The sequence below is a fragment of the Neolamprologus multifasciatus genome, chromosome 14 (assembly GCF_963576455.1).
Source record: "Neolamprologus multifasciatus chromosome 14, fNeoMul1.2, whole genome shotgun sequence".
NCBI lineage: Eukaryota > Metazoa > Chordata > Actinopteri > Cichliformes > Cichlidae > Neolamprologus > Neolamprologus multifasciatus.
This window is the reverse complement of record NC_140452.1, coordinates 34,681,105-34,703,003: the sequence shown is the minus strand read 5'-3', so window position 1 is coordinate 34,703,003 and position 21,899 is coordinate 34,681,105. Positions and strand designations below refer to the sequence as shown.

The following is a 21,899-nucleotide window of genomic DNA, read 5'->3' as shown; positions in this document are numbered from 1 at the left end:
GAATGAAAAACAGGGAGAGGGATGAAAGCATGTGTGTCGGGGGTGGGGGGCAGTGTGGAAAGAAGGAGTGGAAGGCAGGAGATAAGGCTTTGTGAGGGAGAGCAGGAGATGAGAGGTAGAGCTACAGGTTGAATGTGATTAGTAGAAAGCAGCTGCAGGAGGAGGAGGAGGTTAAGGATGAAGGGGGCTGGGGTTGCAGGGTGTGAGTGGGGAAGGCAGTAACAGTGATTGGGAACTAGCATGCTGCTTATTGCATGCCACGAAGAATAAAGTCAGTAACCAGTCTGCAGGATCTGTGCTTGTGTGCGCATTGCAGAAAAAGCTATTAAGCAATAGCAGCACAGGCTGAGCTAACTAAATTACATCTCCAAAAAGGCAAGATTAAACTTTAGGCTAAATGCTCGTACACACGCACACCCTGAGACACACATACACACTCTAACACTCATTTACATTGACTAGTGTCTAGATGGCAGAAGGGGTCCAAGAACACAGACGGCCCGTGGGTGAGATGACGCAGACACCTCACCCACACACACAGACACACACATGCTCTGATAACACGTAAATCTAAATATACACATGTACGAAGTCTGTTTCTCAGAATTGTCATATAACTGACTGAAGTGATGGAAAGCAGAGTGCGTCTTTGTGTGTGTGCGTTCTGTGTTTGTCACAGCTTTCACCTGCATGTGCGTGTGAGGCAGCTCCTTAAGGTGTTGATTGGGGGATGCGTGGATGTATGTGAGCTGAAGTGCGACTTGGGTGTATTCTGCTTGCATCCTTTTCTCAGTCCCGGCAGCATCTCTTATTCCCCTCCTGCCCTGTCTGACTCTTTCTCCATTTCCTGTGTCCATCACAGAGATGTCACACAAACCTCTACAGGAAACTGAATGGTTGTTTGTTTGTTTTTAGGTTGGTTTCTCAGTGGCTTTTGCAGGATTTCTACTCCCACAGATCTACAGGGCAAGGGGATTCGAAAGTTAGGATTAATAAAAACATTGCTGAGATGCTACAGCTAGCACTTATCCCTAAACACACCTTCTGTTACTTGTTTCCAAAAATAAAAGAAAGCAAAATACAACTGCAGTTTTATTGTACTATATATATTCTATCAATACAAAGTAGTTTTGTCAATGAATGAAGTCACCTTTTTAGTATGATAATACATCTTGCCACAGAGCAAAGAGTTTGAGGTTTTATTTATAAAAAACAAATCAATTCAGTGAATCAGTCCCAGTCAAAATTTATGGTGGAAATTGAGGGGGAAGAAAAGATTTATGACGGGTTCCATCCTGTAAAGCGGACCTGTCTTCTGCTGTTCGAGAAATGTGAACCCATCTGGATGGAGATGGTTTTTTGAGTCAGCGTATTCCATGCCTCAAATAATTTAGGCCATTATAAAAGCCAGGTTTGCTATGTTTCATGAATCCAGAACGTTCATCTGTTAAACTAAAAGACTTTCATCTTGTTTTGATTTGGTAAAACTTGCATGCCATTAAAGTGAAAGAGCGATCCGAGTGTGGTGATTGTAGAATTTTCTTTTTCTGTTTGTCAGCAGTTGTTTTGTGTCGGTGTCCACATGTGTGACAGCAGACAAGAGATTGCAGTGCATATTGTAAATGCCAAAAGATATACATATGTATTTGTTTTGTGTCACTAAGTATGTGCAGTCTGGGCCTTATTTGGACCCTTGTAATACACAAAAGTCACTGAATGCATGAGCACATGAAGTCTTCACGTTCCACTCCAACAAAAACGTATCTAAATCAAGAAATGAGCTGAACTTTGTCACACAGTTACTGTGGGATATGACCCCTTGATTCAGTTATTGAAGAATTTATACAATTTCTGTGTGTGTGTGTGTTTTTCTTTTTTTCTTTAAAAATAAATCTTTCTCATATGTCATGGATTAAATAAAGATCAGTAGCTGTATCCTGTATAGATGGATAAAGGAAGTAAACGCTGCTCTGATGATTCTATCGAATTTTTTAACCTTTTGATGAAAGACAAACATGTTTGCAATCTAAGGATTAACAGTCATTCTTCTTTATTTGTTCCATATTGACAGATCACCAGAAGTCAATGGAGGGCAGATGTAATAAGAGATATGAAGGATAGAGAACCATGGCCTAACATGTCAGGTTTTAAATTAAATAAAGGTTTGGGATTTCCTGTCTATGCTGAAATATTAAAAAAAAAGTTGAATGTGATAAAGGTCAACCATTAAAATAAAAAAAGTCCAAGTATTTGGAGTGTTACATGAACATTTGTTCTACATGCTGAAGCGTAAAAAGGACCCAGTGCACCCAAGTGTCTTTCCCCTGCAGAGGAGAAATGGGGAACAGAGGACAGGTTTGGAAAAAGGGTGGCGGGGGAGATGTGGCGTGAACAAGAGCCTGTATGAATTATGGTGTGTGCGTGAACATCCTAATGAGTCACTGTCAAACTAATGTTTGGTTCCAGCAATTAGTCATAATTACTAGAAGTGTATGCATGGCTCACACTGAGGATTATACAGTATATTAGCCGTGAATTTCAGTTTCCTGTTGCTTCTAGGTAAGTAAAGCAGATGTAATTGTGCCTCATAACCTGCCTTGTGTGTGCTTTGTGTTTTGGCTTCGTAGTGCCTCTGTTTCAGTGACATTTCTGTTGTGCATTTAATATTCATTGATCAGTGTAGTCTCATATGTCTTTATCATCTTGCCACGTTGTGTATGAAATCATATTCTGGACATGGGTTGAATGTGACATTGTAACCTGGCTGCCAGTGGTAACAGTGACAGATTTATTCTCATCCCATGTAACATTTCCAACATGTGGCTGGAAGTTTCCATCCCAGTTTTTTATTTAAAAAGGAAATGGTTTTCAGGTCTAAAAACTCAAGTCAATGCAAAGAAGTCGAAGATTACTCTTTGGTTTCACAGATCTGCCATAATAGGTATTTGTTATTAAGTTGCACCACAAAGACAAAAGTCTATTTAGAATAGAACATCTCATTTGTCTAGAATTTAAGATGTCTGCCCATGAATTGACTTTTCACAAGTTTGAAAACCTTACATCCTTGAAATCTAATGAAAGAATTTATCAGAAGCGCATGTCTCCATGAGCAATCTAACATGCAAACAGTTTCTCATGGAGCCCCTGAAGAAGTGGTCCTCTATTTTACATTTTCATAGTTTTACAAAATTCTAAATTGTGTCGAAAAGCAATTCACCTACTTAAAAAAACAGTGTTTTCCATGCTTGTTGCTGGACTCTGGGTGGACTTTATATGGATCTTAAATTTAGGAAATTGATGAACTTTTGCCTTTTTTTTTTTTTTTTTTTAGATCTTTTTTTTTTTTTTTTAATCACTCACCACTAAAGTGTTGTAGCATTTAGGATGAAGTAGTTTTCTGAGCGGACAGCATGCTTACTGGTGCTCAATATTTCAGAAACTGTTGGATGGAAACACAGCTATTATTGGCTAATTTTGAAAAGATTCTGTTTGCCCCGTCCAAATGTTGGTGCCAATCTCTGGGTGATGTAGTTCTAACATGTTACCTTGTTTCCTGCCGTCCCTCTAGTCTGCACGGTTCGCTGTCAGAAGTTCCTGATCTCGCGTGTCGGCGAGGACTGGATCTTCCTCATCCTGCTGGGACTCCTCATGGCCCTGGTCAGCTGGGTGGTGGACTTCTGCATCGCCATCTGCCTGCAAGGTAAGCAAGCAAGGGACTGCATTTTTCACCTGTGGGTTTGAGAATGGAGAGTGCCAATAGTAACACAAGCAAGTAATGTACAGACTGTTTTATATTGTGATTAGAGTGGGAAGAGAGAGAAGTTAGTGGGAAGGGGGAGGTGGTAAAGGGGTGAGATGGCAGAGATGGGAAAATATATTGAGTCTATATTTTCAGATAACACTTTTACCCATGTGTACAAACATGACGTGTAAACGAAGGGAAAATAAGAATTTGAACTAGTGTGATATAAGGAATTAGTCAATTAAGTGCTTTAGAAATGGAGAAAATAAATTATTTCCATATCGCAAAAATAAAGCCTCGCTCAACTTATATTCTGGTGTAATTCTCCCATCCATTTTTTTAAATACCAAATTTTTCCCAAGGAAATGTAATCAGGAGAAAGACCTTTAGATGTGCCAGTGGTTGGGAAGATTTTAAATTCAGGAAGGGTCCATTTGTTAAATGCCTGGTAGAGAATGGCAATAAATGGTACTTAAGGGGCTGAAAATAATGGGGGGGGAAAAAAAGCTTTAAAACACCTGATGACTTGGTGCTGGACCTTCTTCCAGTTGGACAGCAAGTTTTGCTTAATTAACAGAATAACTTGCAGAACTGGTTGGCGGGAGCTGTGGGAGTTCTAGGTGGTTCTGCAAGTAAATCAGGCCGTAATCAGCAGCCTCTCCAGTGAGTCTTTTATCCTGGTATTTGAGATGAGCTCCACCACATTAGAGAGCGGTTGTCAATTTAGTCTTTGTAGCTCTACACCTTTGTGGAGTTTATGCAGCAGAACTGCAGTCGGCATTTAAAGCAGAACAAGGACATCTCCAACCAGCTGTAGACCACAACAGTGGACTGCAAGACAACAGACTTTTTGGAGAGGCAGCTCAAGGACCGCCGAAACGGTGACCTGGTTATTCCTGCAAGGAAATGGAAAAACACAACAGGAAGGGCTAGAAAAATCAAAATAAGAGTATATAATTTTTTTTAATGTGACAGGGTTCTGCTTTATATATGGTAAATGGTCTGTATTTGTATAGCGCTTTACTTGGACCCCAAAGCGCTTTACACTATACACAATCATCCAACCATTCACACACTGGTGATGGCAAGCTACATTGTAGCCACAGCCGCCCTGGGGCGCACTGACAGAGGCGAGGCTGCCGGACACTGGCGCCACCGGGCCCTCTGACCACCACCAGTAGGCAACGGGTGAAGTGTCTTGCCCAAGGACACAACGACCGAGACTGTCAGAGCCAGGGCTCGAACCGGCAACCTTCCGATTACAAGACGAACGCCCAACTCTTGAGCCAACTCTATAGATGGAGACATATACAAGACATTAAGCTTTTTTTCTTGTGATGAGTTTTGCAGAGTAAAACTCTTTCCAGAGCTTTATCGAGACATCTGTATAATGTGGTAATTAATTAGGAATGATTTTATTGATCTGTCCCTACAGGACCTTGTAAACAGAAAGATTTTACTGAGGATTGAGCCCTGTTGGAAACGAATGCAGATGATGATAATGTGCAGCTTGTGATGTGTGAAACGTCTTTAGAGGAGTAAAACCAAGGAGGTGTAGCAGGCAAAAGTTTGGGGGTAAGAGAGAAGTGAAAGAAAAAAGGAAGCCGAGAGAGTGGTGGAGGGATAACTGGGGATTCAAGATTGATCAAAGGATGGCAGCAAGGATGAATGGAAGGCCTCTTATGACATCTATCATCAAACATGGAGGTAGATTTAGAAACAGAGAAAAAAGATGAAGAGGATGAGGGATTAATCACTAAGTAAACAGTACAGTCCAGGAAGAGGAAGGAAGACACTTTAAAACGATTGAAGAAAGTTGTGAGAGCTGACCAGAAACCTCACAGGACTGCGTCTAATTCAAATGGATTTCTCAAACGGTGTGTGTGTGTGTGTATGTGTGTGTGTTACGCTCTCAAGAGGATGCTAACCTAGTCTTGTCAATTCCAGTTATGCTGTACAGTTCTCGTAATTGGATCCAGAACATGACTAACTACCTGTCCTGTGCAGAGAAAAACCACACAGCTACACATCTTTCATGTCTTTAAAAATATTTATACAGCCGCTCTCCTGGTTGTGCATTGACTGTGGGCTTGTGTGTGTGTTCATCAGTTTGTTCTTGTGAAGTTTTATCTTTGACTGTATTTGAAATGAACACATTGTTTCCTGTGGAGTGTGTCTGCGATGCTGTATTCAGTGGATGGTGGCTTTACACGTCTGTCCTGGTTTGTGTCCACAGCACAGAAGTGGATGTACGGTGGTCTGGACAGTAATGTGTTCCTGCAGTACCTGGCCTGGGTCACCTACCCCGTTGTCCTCATCACCTTTTCCGCAGGCTTCACTCAGATCCTTGCTCCACAGGCTGTTGGTATGATACGTATAAAATAATACTAGTTTGGTAACCACTTGCATTTAACCAATTTAGACCTTGTGAGTGAGTAACCACAAAATAATCAGTTAATTTTGCAGGGCCAAAAATAAACACCAGCATGGATTTTAAATCAAACAGTCAATGTGGCTGAAGTGCAGACTATAAGATTAAAATCAAGGGAGTGAATGTATTGCATTCATTTTTATAAACAGTCCTCCATTGTTTAGAATGTCAAACGTAATTGGGCAAGTGAGTATCAAAGACTTTCATTGCCAGGTGAGGCCTGTTCACTTGTTATTCCATGACAAAAGATCCAGGGTGTTAAACCTGTGTTTTGAAGCTGTTCACTGGAACTCTGAATATGAGATACAAAGAAATGTTGATGCAAGTGAAGGCTATCACTAGCGTGAAAAACCAAAAGGTGAGATGGAACTATTTTAGTCCACATGTGGGTCAAATCTGAACTAGAATGACATAGTGATTGACAACAAATACTAGAGATTTAATGATAGCGACACAATATCACCAGTGGTTTTACTAAAAAAAAATTCCTTCAAAACACAGTGTATTACCCCTACTACATAAATAATAGTATAAGCATGTTGTGATTTGATAGACTGAACATTATTGACTGTTGCTAACATAATAGTCTGATAATAATGGTCAGGCTATAATTGGCACCCAAATTCATACAAGTTGCAGCTTTAGAAGTTGTTCCCTCTTATAGGATGGAAGATGGTGAGATCTTTTTTTGTGTGAGGTAGAAAAAACACAGATGTGATGTCATGCACTGATCAGAATCAATCAAAATCTTGTTCATCTTAATTAATATGATTATTAAATTCTTATCAAATAGTTGGATTTCTTCTTAGAGATTTAGTTGTGAATGATAAAAGCTGGAAAAATGATGTTCGATTTAAAACAATCAGCTATACGTGCCCACTGCTGTCCTATTACAGGTTCAGGTATTCCAGAAATGAAGACCATCCTGCGTGGAGTCGTCCTAAAAGAATACCTCACCTTCAAAACTTTTGTGGCCAAAGTCATCGGCCTCACCTGTGCCCTGGGCAGTGGCATGCCACTGGGCAAAGAGGTAAAACAAATCTGCTTCATCCACTCTAAATGTACATGTACTGCATGGTGTGTACATACAAATGAATACAAGTAGCTTTCTGAATGGAAATATGCTTTTGAGCTTTTGTGTCTGCCTGCATTAACAATACTAACAGAGAAGTTGAGAATAAGGACTTTGTACTTTAAAGGCTCCTAGCTAAGCTAACATTTTAATTTACAAAAATAGGCCATTTTAAAACATTTCTATACCTACTTAGGCAAATTATAAGGTGGAATAAAAAAATAAAAGGTGGAATACATTTTTACTTCTAAAAGGTCTTACTTAAAGGTTTAAAGGTTTTACTTCTAAAACAATATCTCATTAATCTGGCCGAGATTGTAGTTACTGGTAGTCTACTAAGCTAGGCTAGTTAGCTTTTAGCAAGACTATTCTGTCTGGTGTTACGTTTCTCTCCAATATAATTTTGGTATTGGCTTTACTTTTGTTTGTTTTTTCAGTTGTATAACAAATTAATTCTTAAGGGTTTAGAGCAAAATTGAGCTTTCTATTTCTATAAACTGGAAAAAGTAAGTTGTTAACTATTGCTTTAACTATGGTCAGTTATCACTTTAGCTGTTGATAATCTATAGACTAGAAGTCTTACCTTAAGAGTTCAGAGAAGTACTAATAATATTCTGCATGAGGAAAAACCTGCTCTCGTTGGAAATTCCATGCTATTACAGTTATTGTAGGTTGTTACTATTGTTTTGTGGAACTGGTCATACATCCATCCATCCATCTTCGTCCGCTTTATCCGAGGCCGGGTCGCGGGGGCAGCAGCCTAAGCAAAGAGGCCCAGACCTCCCTCTCCTCAGCCACCTCCTCCAGCTTATCCGGGGAACACCAAGGCGTTCCCGGGCCAGCCGAGAGATATAATCTCTCCAGCGTGTCCTGGGTCTGCCCCGGGGCCTCCTCCCGGTGGGACATGCCTGGAACACCTCACCCAGGAGGCGCCCAGGGGGCATCCTTGTCAGATGCCCGAACCACCTCAGCTGGCTCCTTTCGATGTGGAGCAGCAGCGGCTCTACTCTGAGCCCCTCCCGGATGGCCGAACTTCTCACCCTATCTCTAAGGGAGAGGCCAGCCACCCTTCGGAGGAAGCTCATTTCTGCCGCTTGTATCCGCGATGTCGTTCTTTCGGTCACTACCCACAGCTCGTGACCATAGGTGAGGGTAGGGACGTAGATCGACCGGTAAATTGAGAGCTTCGCTTTTACACTCAGCTCCCTCTTCACCACGACGGACCGGTGCAGCGTCTGCATTACTGCAACTGCAGCCCCAATCCGTCTGTCGATCTCCGGCTCCCTTCTCCCATCACTCGCAAACAAGACCCCGGGACTCTAAGAAGGCTGGGTACTCCGAACTGCCACTCGGCGCATAAGCGCAGATGACAGTCAGGACCCGTTCCCCGACCCTAAGGCGCAGGGAACAAACCCTCTCGTCCACCGGGAAAAACCCCAACATACCGGCAGCAAGCCGAGGGGATATTAGAATACCCACCCCAGCCCGCCGCCTCTCACCTGGGGCGTCATACAGCATTGTGTAAAAGTCTTGAGCCACCTCTCATTTCTTTGTATTTTGCTTCCAAGGAACTAAACATTCTTATAATTTTTAAAGTGGTCATAAGCAATAGTTCTCTAGCTTTCTGACGATCTTTCAAATATTATCTTTGGAAATTTGCTGGTTTTTCACTCATTTTCTTTCCAGTCCTGATAATGGACTATTTTCATAGGAATATTTTTTTTTGATTGCTAAGCTGCTGACCTATGAATCATTCAATAAAAAATGCTCTTAACCCAAGGGATAAACTAGTGGTCTGTCTACACATAACAGACATGACATAACTGTATGTGTGTGTTGGCACTTTATTACTAGTAGCCTGCCACAAAAACATTTAATTTGTTCCCATTTCTTTAGTTGAATCTATGAAAAATGCCAAAGGTAACACAGCTTGTCAGATATAAAATATAATTTTTGCACCAGGTAATTTCTAAAGCACAGTGTGCAGTGTGTCCTTAAAAAATTGGTGAAGGACAAAAGAAATGGCAGGCCTAACAAAACTACCTGATAAACAGTATCTGAAAGTCATGTCTTAAGACATAGGAAAAAATCCTCTGACACAGGACCTGAGAGATGCATTCACCCTTCAATTGATCCAACTAACATTCACCGAAGCCTCATCTGAAGTGGTCTCAGTAGAAGAGTGCCAGTCAAGAGGCTATCCTTAAAGAAGGGAAACAGAGAGAAAAGGCTGACGTATGCCAGATTTCGCAAGAACTCAACTGAAAGTCAGTGGTAACTGGTCTGTTATGGTTAGGGGCTGCATTGCAGCTAGTGATCTTGGGGATTTTGACATTTGGTGGAGTCCTCACAGCTTATACCTCAACATTATTGAAGCATCATCTTCAGAGAGAGTGAAATAAAAGTCAGCCAGCATTTAAAGAAGAGCTTTGAATGTCATTCAAGAAGCCTGGAGAACTATTCCTGAAGACCGCTTAAAGAAATGACAAGAAAGCTTGGTGGACAAATACATGTATTATATGTATGTTTGCACAGAGTGAAGACCAACAGTTTCTAGTAAGATAAGTTAAGATGTCAAATTTGTTTTGAACAGAAGTGCAGTTAGTATGTTTTTTCTTTGTAGGACAGAAACGGACAGCCATGTCTTTATCGCTACCTTTATGAGACACAATCTAGTTTCTCTTTTTACTTTTCAGCGAAACCCAAGCGCTGACCCACATTCTGCTTTTGTTGTTTACTAGCAGTTTCAGTGATTCACAGCATTGAACCTTTGTGTTGTGATACAGAGCCTTTGCTAGCAGCTGGGCCCTTTCAGCTTTGAATGCCGGCTTTTACAACATTCAAAATAAACATTAAGCATCGCTTCAGAAGACGAGCTTCCACTCAAATCATTACTGGTTGTCAGAAACCCACGTAGGTCACAGTAAGGTGTCTGAACAGTGGTAGGATGTGTTGTGAAATGACTTGCCTTAAATCTCTCTGTATATTCACATACTACAGCACATGAACATTTGGCTGCTCATTCACATCCCTGCATCATCCCTTGGGTTCAGGTGACGGAAAGTAGGAAGGTACAGGGATGTTTTCTGATCCAGCTGGGAGAGAGAAGACTGTTTTTCTGGGAATATTTACATCCTTTTACTTCACGATGCAGATGTTGTTTATATCGCTGAGTATTTTTCAGGTTTTTTGTAGCAAAAACAGATCAGGTGTCGACTCAACTTTTTGGAAATGCATTTGGTTAACTTTTTGTTTGTTTTGTTTTAAATGCTCTGGTACTTCTTTGTGAAGCACTTTGTGATCTTTGTCTTGAAAGGTGCTATAGAAATAAAATTTTACTTTTTTTTACAGTGTTTTTCCTACACCCACAAAAGACAGCCTTGCCTGAAGACATTCTTGCAGGAAAACACTGTTTCCTAACACTTGTGCACACAAACAGCCCTCAGGCCCTTCTGGTTGCACAGCACTGCAGCAACATCCAGCGTTTAGATTCAGAGCAGGCCTCTCGCTGCCTTTTAAATTGAGCATCACTTTTCTGCTGCTCTCACTTTTAATCCTGTTAGTTCCACTTTGAACCTCATACTCTGAATGTTAATATTCCCGCTGACTTTCTCCCTGTTGATGTGTTTTCAAAGAGTTGTGTTGTCTTGTGTGACTGACTCACAATAAACAAGAACCCAGAGTGCTCCTTAATTTGTAATTTTTTTTAACCTGATTTCTGTCTGCGTTATTCCTCCTGTCAGGGTCCCTTTGTGCACATCGCCAGTCTGTGTGCAGCTCTCCTCAGCAAGTTTATGTCTCTGTTTGGAGGAATCTATGAGGTAAGGCTAACACTTATTAATATAACACAAAAAAGTCATCTTTTATATAATTTTAAGCATCTACTGTTACTTTATTGTAATCATTTTAATATTTTACCTTTATTTTCAAGCTAAAATCTCACATTGTTGGTCTGAACTGTCCTGACGCCATAATCCAGATGTGATCTTGATATTCCCATTAAAGCTTTAGCTGGGATTCTCCTTTCAGGCTGTATGCATACACTACCTTACTGGTGAATGTACTCAGCAGTTAAGCCAAGCCAAAAAGCACTACATATTCACTATATGATATTTATTATTGACTTTTTACATTAGTTGGTTGCACATGGAAAACAAAAGGTATGAGGGTAGTTCACCATTCTCATAAATATTGTGGGAAAATTGTATACTTACGCATCATATGGTCTCGTCGTTGCTGGCAAAGACTCCAGTTTAATGCTCTTTGAAGAACAGACTCTATGCCGTCAAACACCGATCATCTCCAGTCTCCAGTACCATTTGTGAACAGCACTGAGACTCCGATAGACATCAGAAAGGGGTTTTTTGTTGAATGTTGTTAAAGTTCAGAGCCACAGTCTGGGCTTTGGCACCAACATACCCGAATTAGTGATGTGCTGAGGGTTTCCTCTTTGACTTTCATGAGGCGTACAACCAAAACAGTGGCTGGAAATGTGAGTAAGTAAATTGTCTGAAAGGATCTTCCAACACTGTCCTTACGTTGGATTAAAAATATCAGCTCCATAGCCTGAAACTATACTTAGTTGTGTGCTGGAGCACTGGATTTCAGCATTGGCAATCAAAAACATTCGCTTACCTTCCTAATGCAGGACTTGCAGCCATTTGAGTGTGTATTAGTCCACGCAAACCAGCAGCACACAGCTCGACATTGATTCCCTGTGTGGTTGAAAACTAAACGATAAACAGAAAACAGAAGCACAAAAAAATCAAAGATAAAAAACAAAAACAGCATGAAAAGCACAGCCTGGTGGCCCACCATCGGGAACGAAAACCAAGTTTTTAGTGGTCACACCCATCGTTTCAGTTCTTTTATGTTAACTTCACTCATTTCCACGACTGGATGAACGACCAAAAGTGGCACAAGCAGTAGTCCACAGACTGGTTGTCTGTGTCACTGCCCCCTGGTAATAGTAAACAGCTACAACATTTGTCATTTGGTGTTGTTTCTTGGATTGGATGAACTGTTGTCTCAGCACAGAACATGAGACCAGGAGTGATGCTTAATTTTCAGCTGTGGCTGACAGGGTGAAGGTGGGTTACAAAGCCGCTTGCAGGATGGTTGCACCTGTGGGCTAGCTAAATCAGTTTTAATGCCTTTCCCAATGTAAGAATTGCCATTTGGATGTTTAGAAGAGTATCAACTGGCACAGCCAATGAGGTTAGCTCACTGGCCATGATTGTGGCTAAGCCTGCCTGAACCAATGTTATGACTGATGGTCAGTAAAAGCTTATTTTTAGAAGAGCAAAGGCAGATTTATGTGCAGGAATGTTGCAAACTATTTAATCAGTTTTCCCTCAATTTGTTTGATTGACGTGTTTGAATGGCGGGGTGTGGACACCCAAGTTTGTGATTGCGTAGAATTTTCAAATCAATACCATGGTTCTACTGAAAACCTCTGTTAAGTTTAAATCTCAGTGATTGGTGATTGGTAAGAACTTGACGCAGTTTTTAAGCAAAACTGTACCCAAGTTCAAGACCATATTCATCTGTTGCTTTGGTTGTTATTTATTTAAGGCTATTTTTTTTAATTTTTACAAGAATTACTAGTTCCCCCAACAATCAGACTATTCCCTGTGAGCAAGCAATTAGCAACTGTGGGGAGGAAAAGCTTCCTTCTAAAGAGAAGAAACCTCCGACAGAACCAGGCGCAGGAAAGGACAGCCATCTGCCGCAACTGGTTGGGCTTGGGGGAGTGAGAATTTAAAAAAAAAAAAAAAAAAGCCAAAGTGATAATTATTGGAGCAGCTTAATTATTTTTTGCAGTATAATTTGCTGTTAATATCCTTTTCCAACCCAGTTTGTGTTTTTGTCACTTTTGCCCGGGGTCAAAGAAGCAATGCTGGAGATTGCTACTGTGTGGTCTTTCAGTGTCAATACACGGGAGCACCTCTTAGAGAGGCCAGGGCTGAAAAAGGGATACCGGAGACCCTTTGAGGGCGTTATGCGCTAGTGTGATTCCAAGGCCAACATCTACTTAATTCTAATCTGACATTCCATTCTATACTCAGCTGACCTGTGAAATGTACAAATATATATGATTGTGGAATTTGTATAAAATATTTCTTATTCTTGAGATTGAAATTGTATTTTCATTTCATTGAAACTTGAACAATTTAGCAAATGTTTAAACTACAGTTCTATCTAGATAAAAAACAGAAGTCAAATCAAAATCAAATTTAGAATAGGCCTGATCAGAATGCCAGATATACACTAGATGAAAAACTCTCTTTTCCAAGTACTTGCTAGAACTGTACCAAATAGACAATAAGCCTTGGTTGCTACTTAACCAAATACATACATACCTGAATTAATTAGCATAGCGTTAGTACATTTTTAATTCCCGAGATTATGAAAACCGATCAAACTGATCAAACGTTTGAACAAAACATGTGTGATGTTCACATGAAAGACCACCTTATACAGTGCTTCCAGCGGAAATGATGAGGGACAAAATCTGTGCTGCCTGTTATATGAAGAGTCTGAAATTTTAAACAAATATGTGGCTGAATTATACAAACATAGTGAAAGTCTTAGTGTACCCCTGTATATTGACACAGACCGTGCCCCTGCTGAGCTGCAGCAGAGGATCAGTAACACAAGAGAGAATCTTTTTTTTTTCTTTCTTTTCTTTTCTTTTTTAAAGACTAACTTTACAAGATACGCCCTTGATCCGACTTATCCGAAAATTTTGAGGCCGTGTTGCACATAAATAAGCGTATTCCTAAATTTTTACAAAAACTAAAAGATTCAACATTTTTGCACCTGCATCAGTGTTAATGTGGGCACTCAAAGCTAAAATAGATATGAAAATATAAATGAAGTTACTATTGTGTTTCTGAAGGAAACCTAATAGATGCATTGCTGGTTAAACGTACCAACTGCTTTGACATTAAGATGGAATCAGAAAATTGAAAATTTGAGTTCTAGAGGGGGATTTTAGTTGGAGTTTAGGAATGACAAGCAAACAATAGCGAGTTAGTTTGAAGTATATACATGAATTTCCCATCCAGAACTAAATGCCCACTATATGTGAGTATAGACTCAAAATGTAACTGTATGAATGTAACTTGTGCAATCTAGAGTTGGTGGATCTGCAATTAAATTTGTAATTACTGGCACATGGATTTGTGAGATTTAAGTCCATTTACTCTAAGATGCAAATTAATGCATAGTATGTATGGGTCTTTCAGTGTAGGCAGGGAATTTATGGAGGGCAGTTTCAGTTGTTCAGAACGGTTCACAAAAGCAACTTTGCAATATCTTGAGCCAACCCTTGCAAAATCCCCAGGTCAGGGAAAAGTGCAGGAAATAAAACTAAACAAAAGCTAAGAGATTACGAACACAGTGGAAGGAGGGGGTGCTGACATTTCTTTTCTTTTCTTTTTTTCAAGCTGTTTGAGTTTGAAGTAACAAAAAAAGAGAGCAGAAGGCCTGAAAGAAAGTTAATGATGAAGAGAAACGGGGAAGGAAGAACAAAAAGAATATTTGAGGGTGAAGACTAGAGCTGGAACTTATTTCCAGCAGGGTTGGTGGATTTTTGGGATGCTAAAGCCTGCAGCTTTTTTCTTTTTAATTACTTTTTATGGAGCACATAGGCTCAACATAGAGCTATTAGTTGTTAGTTAGTTTCTAACTTTTTGTCCCTCTGTTATTTGGGCAGTTAAAAAGTTCAGGTTTTTTTCTTCTTTTGTCTCCAGGAATTGCTCTCTTGCAGCTCATGTATAGTCAACAACCACTTATATCCTGTTTTTTGAAGTTTGAATCACTTTTATTTGTACACAAATACATCTTTTCATTGTTTCTTCCAAGAAACGTATTCATTCATTGAGATGGAAATTTTGGAAGCGCTAATGAGAATAGGGAGAAGAAGAAAAAAAAAGTCAGATGGAAATTACGCTGAGTGTGTATCCATTGGGAGAGGAAGCTGGGAGCTGAAGGAAATCAGAAAAACCTTTGACTTTTTGTTTTTCTCGTGAGATGTGAGCATGTCTGTTGGGGGGGGGGGGGGGGGGGGGTGAAAAGTTGAGAAGTTGAAGAAAGTACAAAACAAAGCTGGGGTACTGGGAAAAGGGTCTACGCTGTAGCCACTGTATCCCTACTCCGCATCAACAATACACCATTAAGCTAAAGGTAAACACTGTATTGCCAATACAAATATCAGATAATGTTTTGCTGACCCATCCAGCCACCTGGACCTACTCGCTACATGGACTTTATTGCTCTATAATGATGCCACCCAAAGTCTCTCTTCACACTATATACACGTCAAAGTTCCTGTGATTGCTTTGCCCCGTGTTGTAGTTCATCCTGGTAGTTTGTACACTTTTTCAAGATCATTGAAAACTGCTGACCAAATCCTTCTAGCTTTCCCGAGGTCCAGATTAAAGCAAAAAAAGGAATCAGGCCTTCTCATTTTGTTTTTTTTGTTAAATTCTTGCCCTATGCTTTTATGTCATTTGATTATTTTAGATGCACAGCACTTTGGTCAACAGCTTTTGTTGTGCTGTAGAAATAAACTTGACTATGACTTTGTTAGAAAAAGTTGTCATGCAGGTTGGCTAACTTCTTCCAAAATAAGTTTTTGTCCAAAACCGATAAAACTCTCTTAATAAAGTGGACAGAATGCTTTCTAAAATAAGGCCACATATTGTGAATATAAATAAATACACCAGGGGCATGAATACTTAAGGCGGATTTGCACATTTAGACATAATACCCCACAGCTGCCTGAACAATTATATTGTATCTCTTAGCTAAAAATACAAAGCTCTTTCCTTGGTGTTCCCTATATGTCCTTCTCATGCATACAGCCAAGTCTGTGAGCACACCTGGATTCAAACCTTGTATTTACAAAGGGAAGGCAATTAGAGGAAAGCTGGATAATGGGAGATGCTGCAAAAATAGCTTCTTCTTTTTTTCTTTTTCAAGGCCTAGTACAAGATGACAAATAAGAATCAATTTAAGTGTGACTCGTGCAACGCTATTCTAGAAGGAAGAGTCGTGCAGTTGGTGCATAGATTTGACCTTTTGAAATGTCTTTCTGAGAATATATAACACACCGTGCAGCCAAAAGATAGTTTTAATGCTAATTGTTGTGAATAAAAAATGTACTAGAGTCCATCTAAATTTGCATTTCATTATCTGATTTCACTTCAGGTGAAGATAAAAAGTAGTAAAAATGCTCTTTGCTTTTGCGTATGTCTGTATACGTGAAAACAAACAGTTCCGGTCTGTTCTGACTTTTACATCCAGCCAATTTAAATGTAGCAGCAGTAATTAGTTTACAACCGTCATTCAATGCATTCTGCCCCTCCACGCCATTATTTTCCCTCTCGTTCCGCTATTTATTTTTCTGTTAAATTTTCCATCTGCCTCTCTTCCTTTATATTAGTCTCTTCTGAAAACCCTATCATGGGCCTCATTAAATAGTCTACCTGTAACCCTCTGTTACTCCATCCTGCTCTCCATCCCTCCAGAGTGTTGTCATGCATTTTATGGCATATTAATGCTGAGTGTGTATTTGTCTGTGTGGATGTGTGAAGAGTCCCTTTGCAGCAGTATCTGGTCCTCTCTAGTGGTTGAAGTACAGTATGCTAATGCAGCCTGCGGGCTGTAAAAATTACCTTTCTGTTTCAGAGTGCCATACTTTAAAAAAAAAAACAACAGCTTTTTCTTTTTTCTTTTTTGCACTTCATATTTTTCCCATACACATTGAGTACTCTTGTTTGAATACAGCTGGCATTTGATTAGATATTATAAGATAAAATGCGTTTTATTTGAGCTGTAAATGTCAGCGGAGGAAATGTTGAGTTTAATGCTAAAACACCGGGGACTCGGTTTCTTGAGTCTTGTAGGATCACACAGCGAGTTTAGGCAGTAATGAAAAAGACTCTTGCATTTGTTCTTTGCTAGCGTAACTTGTGTCTCTTACTTCCTGTAGGAGCCCGGTGTTACAGGGATTAAGGTAATTCAGCTGCAAAATTCCCGGCATGAACGTTCCTTCATCCCTACAGCTAAAGTCCAACTGATTTACTGAGCTCCATTTGTTACTTATTCCACGATCCAGTCTACAAAACATGCTTTAAGTAGTGCTGTCAGCGTTGATCTCGTTAAAATGACGCTAATACCATAACCGCATTTACACCGCAAATCTCCGTTAACGAGTTAGCGCAGATCGCCCCGTGCATGGGGCTGAACGGCGCTAACGCATTAATGCGATAATGCGCTAACGCACTGACGGCGTGCCGTTTTAACAAGATTAGCGCTGACAGCACTAGTTTTAAGCCTAGAAATAAAGTTTTTTCCCCATTTGTTTCACCTTAAAATGATTAGTCAGGCTCCATTAAAAGATTTGTTTTTATTTCTTATGTAAGCCCATACATACATGCATAACCCACTGTTCAAATACAGTTAAAGACGAAAAGAGAGGAGAAAGAGAAGAGCAAAAACACACTCTCTTTTATTAGCATTTGTAAAGCTTTATCAAAGCCACTGTGTGTACTATTCATACCCAACAATATTTGAGTCTAGTGAAAATGAAATGAGAATTTACTTTATCTGCATTTATTATTTATGATTTATTAGAAATAAAAACAGCAAGTCTGTCCTTCTTCAAGTACTTTAGTGGAACTTTAGTGTTACTTCAGATTTGTCTAGAAGTCGATTTGGAGGCCACTTGGTCTGTAATGGCCAAACAGAACACTGTGGATTGGGAAGTGTCCAAGAACTCAAAGGTAACTCCAGCAGATTTTTAGAAGTCCTCCAAAAGATGGAGAACCTGCAAAACAGAGGACCATCTTGTATCATCAGTCCTGGTAGAGCAGTTCCATAGACCTCTCTCAGTATACAGTAGGGCAAAGGGTAGTTCACTCAGAGTACTTTAAACGAGTCCATTAGGGAGGAGATCATCTGTTCTGATGAGACAATAGTGGAACTGTTTGGGGAGAAGTCCAGGCATAATGTGTAGCTCATCACCGCAGCTGTTATAGTGAAGCATGGTGGTATCGGCATCATGCCTTTGAGTTGCAGGAAGGATGAATGAAGCTAAAACATCTAAAAACTCATTTCTACTTTATCCTTTTATATCTTTGAAAGTAGATTAAATGTGTTTGAATCTACAGGTAAACTGAATTTTATCAGTTTTAAAACATCTTCTAAATGTTCAAAAAATGTTTGATAGACTGAAAAACATTTTCTTTTTCAGTGTTTTTTTGTGTGTGTTTTGGTGGGATAACAGGGGAAATGAGACAAACAAAATAAAGACAACAAAAATCTGCATCAGACAAAGTTGCATGTGCAATCCTGGAATCTGCTCAGAATAATTCACAATTCATAATCCATGCATCCCTACTTGTCATTCACAGAGAAAAGTTCTCTGAAGTTTCCTTTGTTTTACTAAGTATTAAGCCTTACACGCACCTTCTCGTCCACACCAACTTTTCCACATAAAATATTCTGTTGTGAAAGTAAAACACACAGTAACTTTCCTTTACCACTGCCATGCTGCTTGAAGGACATCGGTCCCATAGGAATGAAGGTAAATAAGACCAGAAGTGTCAAAAAGAAAGGAAAAAAACCTCCATTCCCATAATGCACCACAGTCCATCCCGCGCTCATGCAGCATGATTGTCCCTTTCCCACTGTCTTTCTGACTGTCTTACGACACAGCTCATTATATGAAATCATTAATATTATTACTGTTTAATTTAAAATATAAAAAAAGATTTTCATATATCCATGGTATTTTTTTTTATATTTTTTGACTTGTTTTGTTTTTAAGACATCCAATTTGTTTTGTACTCATTTGAAATTCAATTTTGGTTTGATTTAGGAATATTTTATTTTCCTTGTTAATTGTTGATTATTATTACTATTATTGTTGTTGTTGTTATGAGTAGGAGGAGGAGGTTTTTTTTTTATTTGATAAAAAAATAAATTTAAGCAAACCTTTTTCACTTCATCATTATACATATATGTATATGGAGGGTGTAGGTGAAACCATTTTGGAATAATGCTGTGACATGACAAAATGTGGAACAAATGAAACACAGAATCCTTTCCGGATGCACTTTTTGCTTAGGTGTCTTATTAAAAGTGTGTCATAGGAAAAAATGTAATGAATTGACTCACTTCTTTCCTTTTCACAACAACTTTTGGTGTTGTTGTTGTGGTTGCTGTTGAATGACTGCTGGTGACTGAAATCTAACCACTGTGTGGTTTCAGAATGAGTCGAGGAACATAGAGATGCTGGCAGCAGCCTGTGCCGTGGGAGTTGGTTGCTGTTTTGCTGCCCCCATAGGAGGTGAGTCTAAAGCAAACGTGATGTAGTACCTGAAGCCTGTCGCACTCTGTAATGAGCTAAATGTGAAAGCACTGTTTAACTTTTACAATGTGTAACCCACTTAACATATAATGGGCTTCATGTTGCTGAAATGGATGGAGCAATCAGTGCTGTTTCATGGGAGATGTTTTTTTGCGGAGGTATTCTCTTTCTGCACACCCTCGTATCATCTCATGTTAAATTTAGAGCCCTGGTACAGCCTTGGAGCACACTACACGCCTTTGTATCAGTGACATAATTTATTTAGCTTCTAGCTGTTTTTTCTTCAGCCTGTGCTTCCACCCCACCATGAATTCAATTCATTAATAAGCCTGAGCTAACTGAGGTAAATGACACTTCCAAAAATGGAGATCATGTCTGAATACAGACGCTGGCGAACAAATTCATCTGTGTGCAACGCAAGGAAATGTTGTTGTTACATGAGTGTTACATGAAGTCTGCATGTCAAGAAAAGTCCATTTAACTTGTTTGTGCATATTTTAGATGTCAGTGCTCATGCCTTGTGGTGTTTGTGTGTTTCAGGTGTGCTGTTCAGTATTGAAGTAACTTCCACATTCTTTGCTGTGAGGAACTATTGGAGGGGCTTCTTTGCTGCCACTTTCAGTGCCTTCATCTTCAGGGTATTAGCTGTTTGGAACAGAGATGAAGGTAAGACTGATGTGTTCATTGTACTTAGTATAAGACAGTATAAGCACTTTATTAGGGTTAGTCCAGCACAATCAAATCCATTTTTGTAGTAGCTAGTGGCATGTTCAGTGTCTTTTGTTTTTGAGGGGCAAAAAATCAGAAAAAAGTCGTATCAAACCAAGGCCTTGTAGTTGGTTCAAACAGTGGATAAACTGAGGGGCTTCACCATGGCTCAGTTTAAGATCGATAAGGAACGAGCTGTGAGTCATGCAGTTAGAATGCAAATATAAGGCTGGAAATGATCAGAGTGAGTCCACTTTAAGGTCCAATGTTTTAGTGGTTTGGAGACAGGGACCAGGTCTGCAAGCGCTGAGCCATCACGTCACGTCTTCACAGCAACTTTTGTGAATTAAGACAGTGAAAAAGCACCAATAAGATGGAGTCAGTCTGCTATGAATTTGGGATTGAATGGTCCAAATTTTTTAGCATATAACATACAATATAATAGCAAATAATTTCTAGCATATAACCCTTTTTAAAATATGCACTGTAATCCAGAAAAGCAGAAATCAATTTATAAACAAAGATTTATGCTTCCAAAGTGAAACTGAAAAATTGCAGGACTTTTAAGAAATAAATGTCCAGGTGTTGTACAGGATGTCCAATTTTGGCGCACCTTTGACACCATATACGAGTTGAATTTTTTTAGGTATTAAACAGCAGAAATTATTTAACTTCATTACCATGCTTACAAATGCTTGTCTTTTGAATATTTTTGAAGAATTAACCACACATTCCCAGTCAGCGGGCCTTTTCTGTCCTGCACCCTGGTCAGTTTAAATGGCCTCTGGCGATTTAAACTCTGAGGGGCTGTAGCCTCGGCCAATTTGCATGATTGACACCTCTTTTTAATTGGTTGAGCCAATAGAATCACAGTGACATTTTTGTGGTCTTCTTTTGCAGCTTGTCTAGTGAATTTTGGTTGGAGCAAGGTGAAACTTGGTGTTTTGGAATGTGTGAGAGCCCTCCAAGCTAAGTAGCCATTGTTTTCATGGCTACCTGAAGTCTGGAGAATTCTTGGCTCGGTTGTGGGTGTTTAGCGGACTTTTGCGCATTTACGTAACTGCTCTTTTAATCATTGCTTGTTTTCGCTGCGTTTGGTGGTTGTAGAAATGGTTTATATGAGCATTTAGCTGAGATACTAAGGTTTCTGTGGATACCACACATGTTGATATTTGCAGGTTTGGCTCTTGGAGTGTTACATACCTCGTGAGCCTGGGGGCAATGGGGTTTTTAATCTGTGTATAAAGCTCTGTCATTATTTTACTAGTTACATGTGTGCAAGTCTAAATAATATACTGAGTGAAGGACAAAGACTGCAACACTGGAGGTGCTAAAAATAGAATTTTCTTCCTACCAAAACAGTAAACTGAGAAGTTTTCAGTGGCAGGCATCCAAACTTCTTTGGGATTTCCAGACTCTTGTTAGTGGTTTAGTTTTTCACAGCCTTTTCTCCCACCAGTTGTTTAATGTGGTCAGGTTTTGTGAGGTTTTGAGTTTTGGGGCGATCGTGGCTCAAGAGTTGGGATTTCGCCTTGTAGTCGGAAGGTTGCCGGTTCGAGCCCCG

General features: G+C 39.7%; 1 protein-coding gene across 4 annotated transcripts in view; it reads left to right on the top strand.

The window, feature by feature from the left end:
- Positions 1 to 21,899, top strand: part of LOC146504500 (chloride channel protein 2-like) — a 217,965-nt gene that overhangs the window by 115,201 nt on the left and 80,865 nt on the right. For all 4 annotated transcript variants that reach the window (XM_085131423.1, XM_085131419.1, XM_085131421.1 and 1 more), the window contains 6 exons: positions 3,569 to 3,700; positions 5,979 to 6,107; positions 7,070 to 7,203; positions 10,989 to 11,066; positions 19,528 to 19,606; positions 20,168 to 20,293. In XM_085131423.1, coding sequence (XP_084987549.1) covers positions 3,569 to 3,700; positions 5,979 to 6,107; positions 7,070 to 7,203; positions 10,989 to 11,066; positions 19,528 to 19,606; positions 20,168 to 20,293 — 678 coding nt within the window. The remainder of the gene's footprint in view (positions 1 to 3,568; positions 3,701 to 5,978; positions 6,108 to 7,069; positions 7,204 to 10,988; positions 11,067 to 19,527; positions 19,607 to 20,167; positions 20,294 to 21,899) is intronic.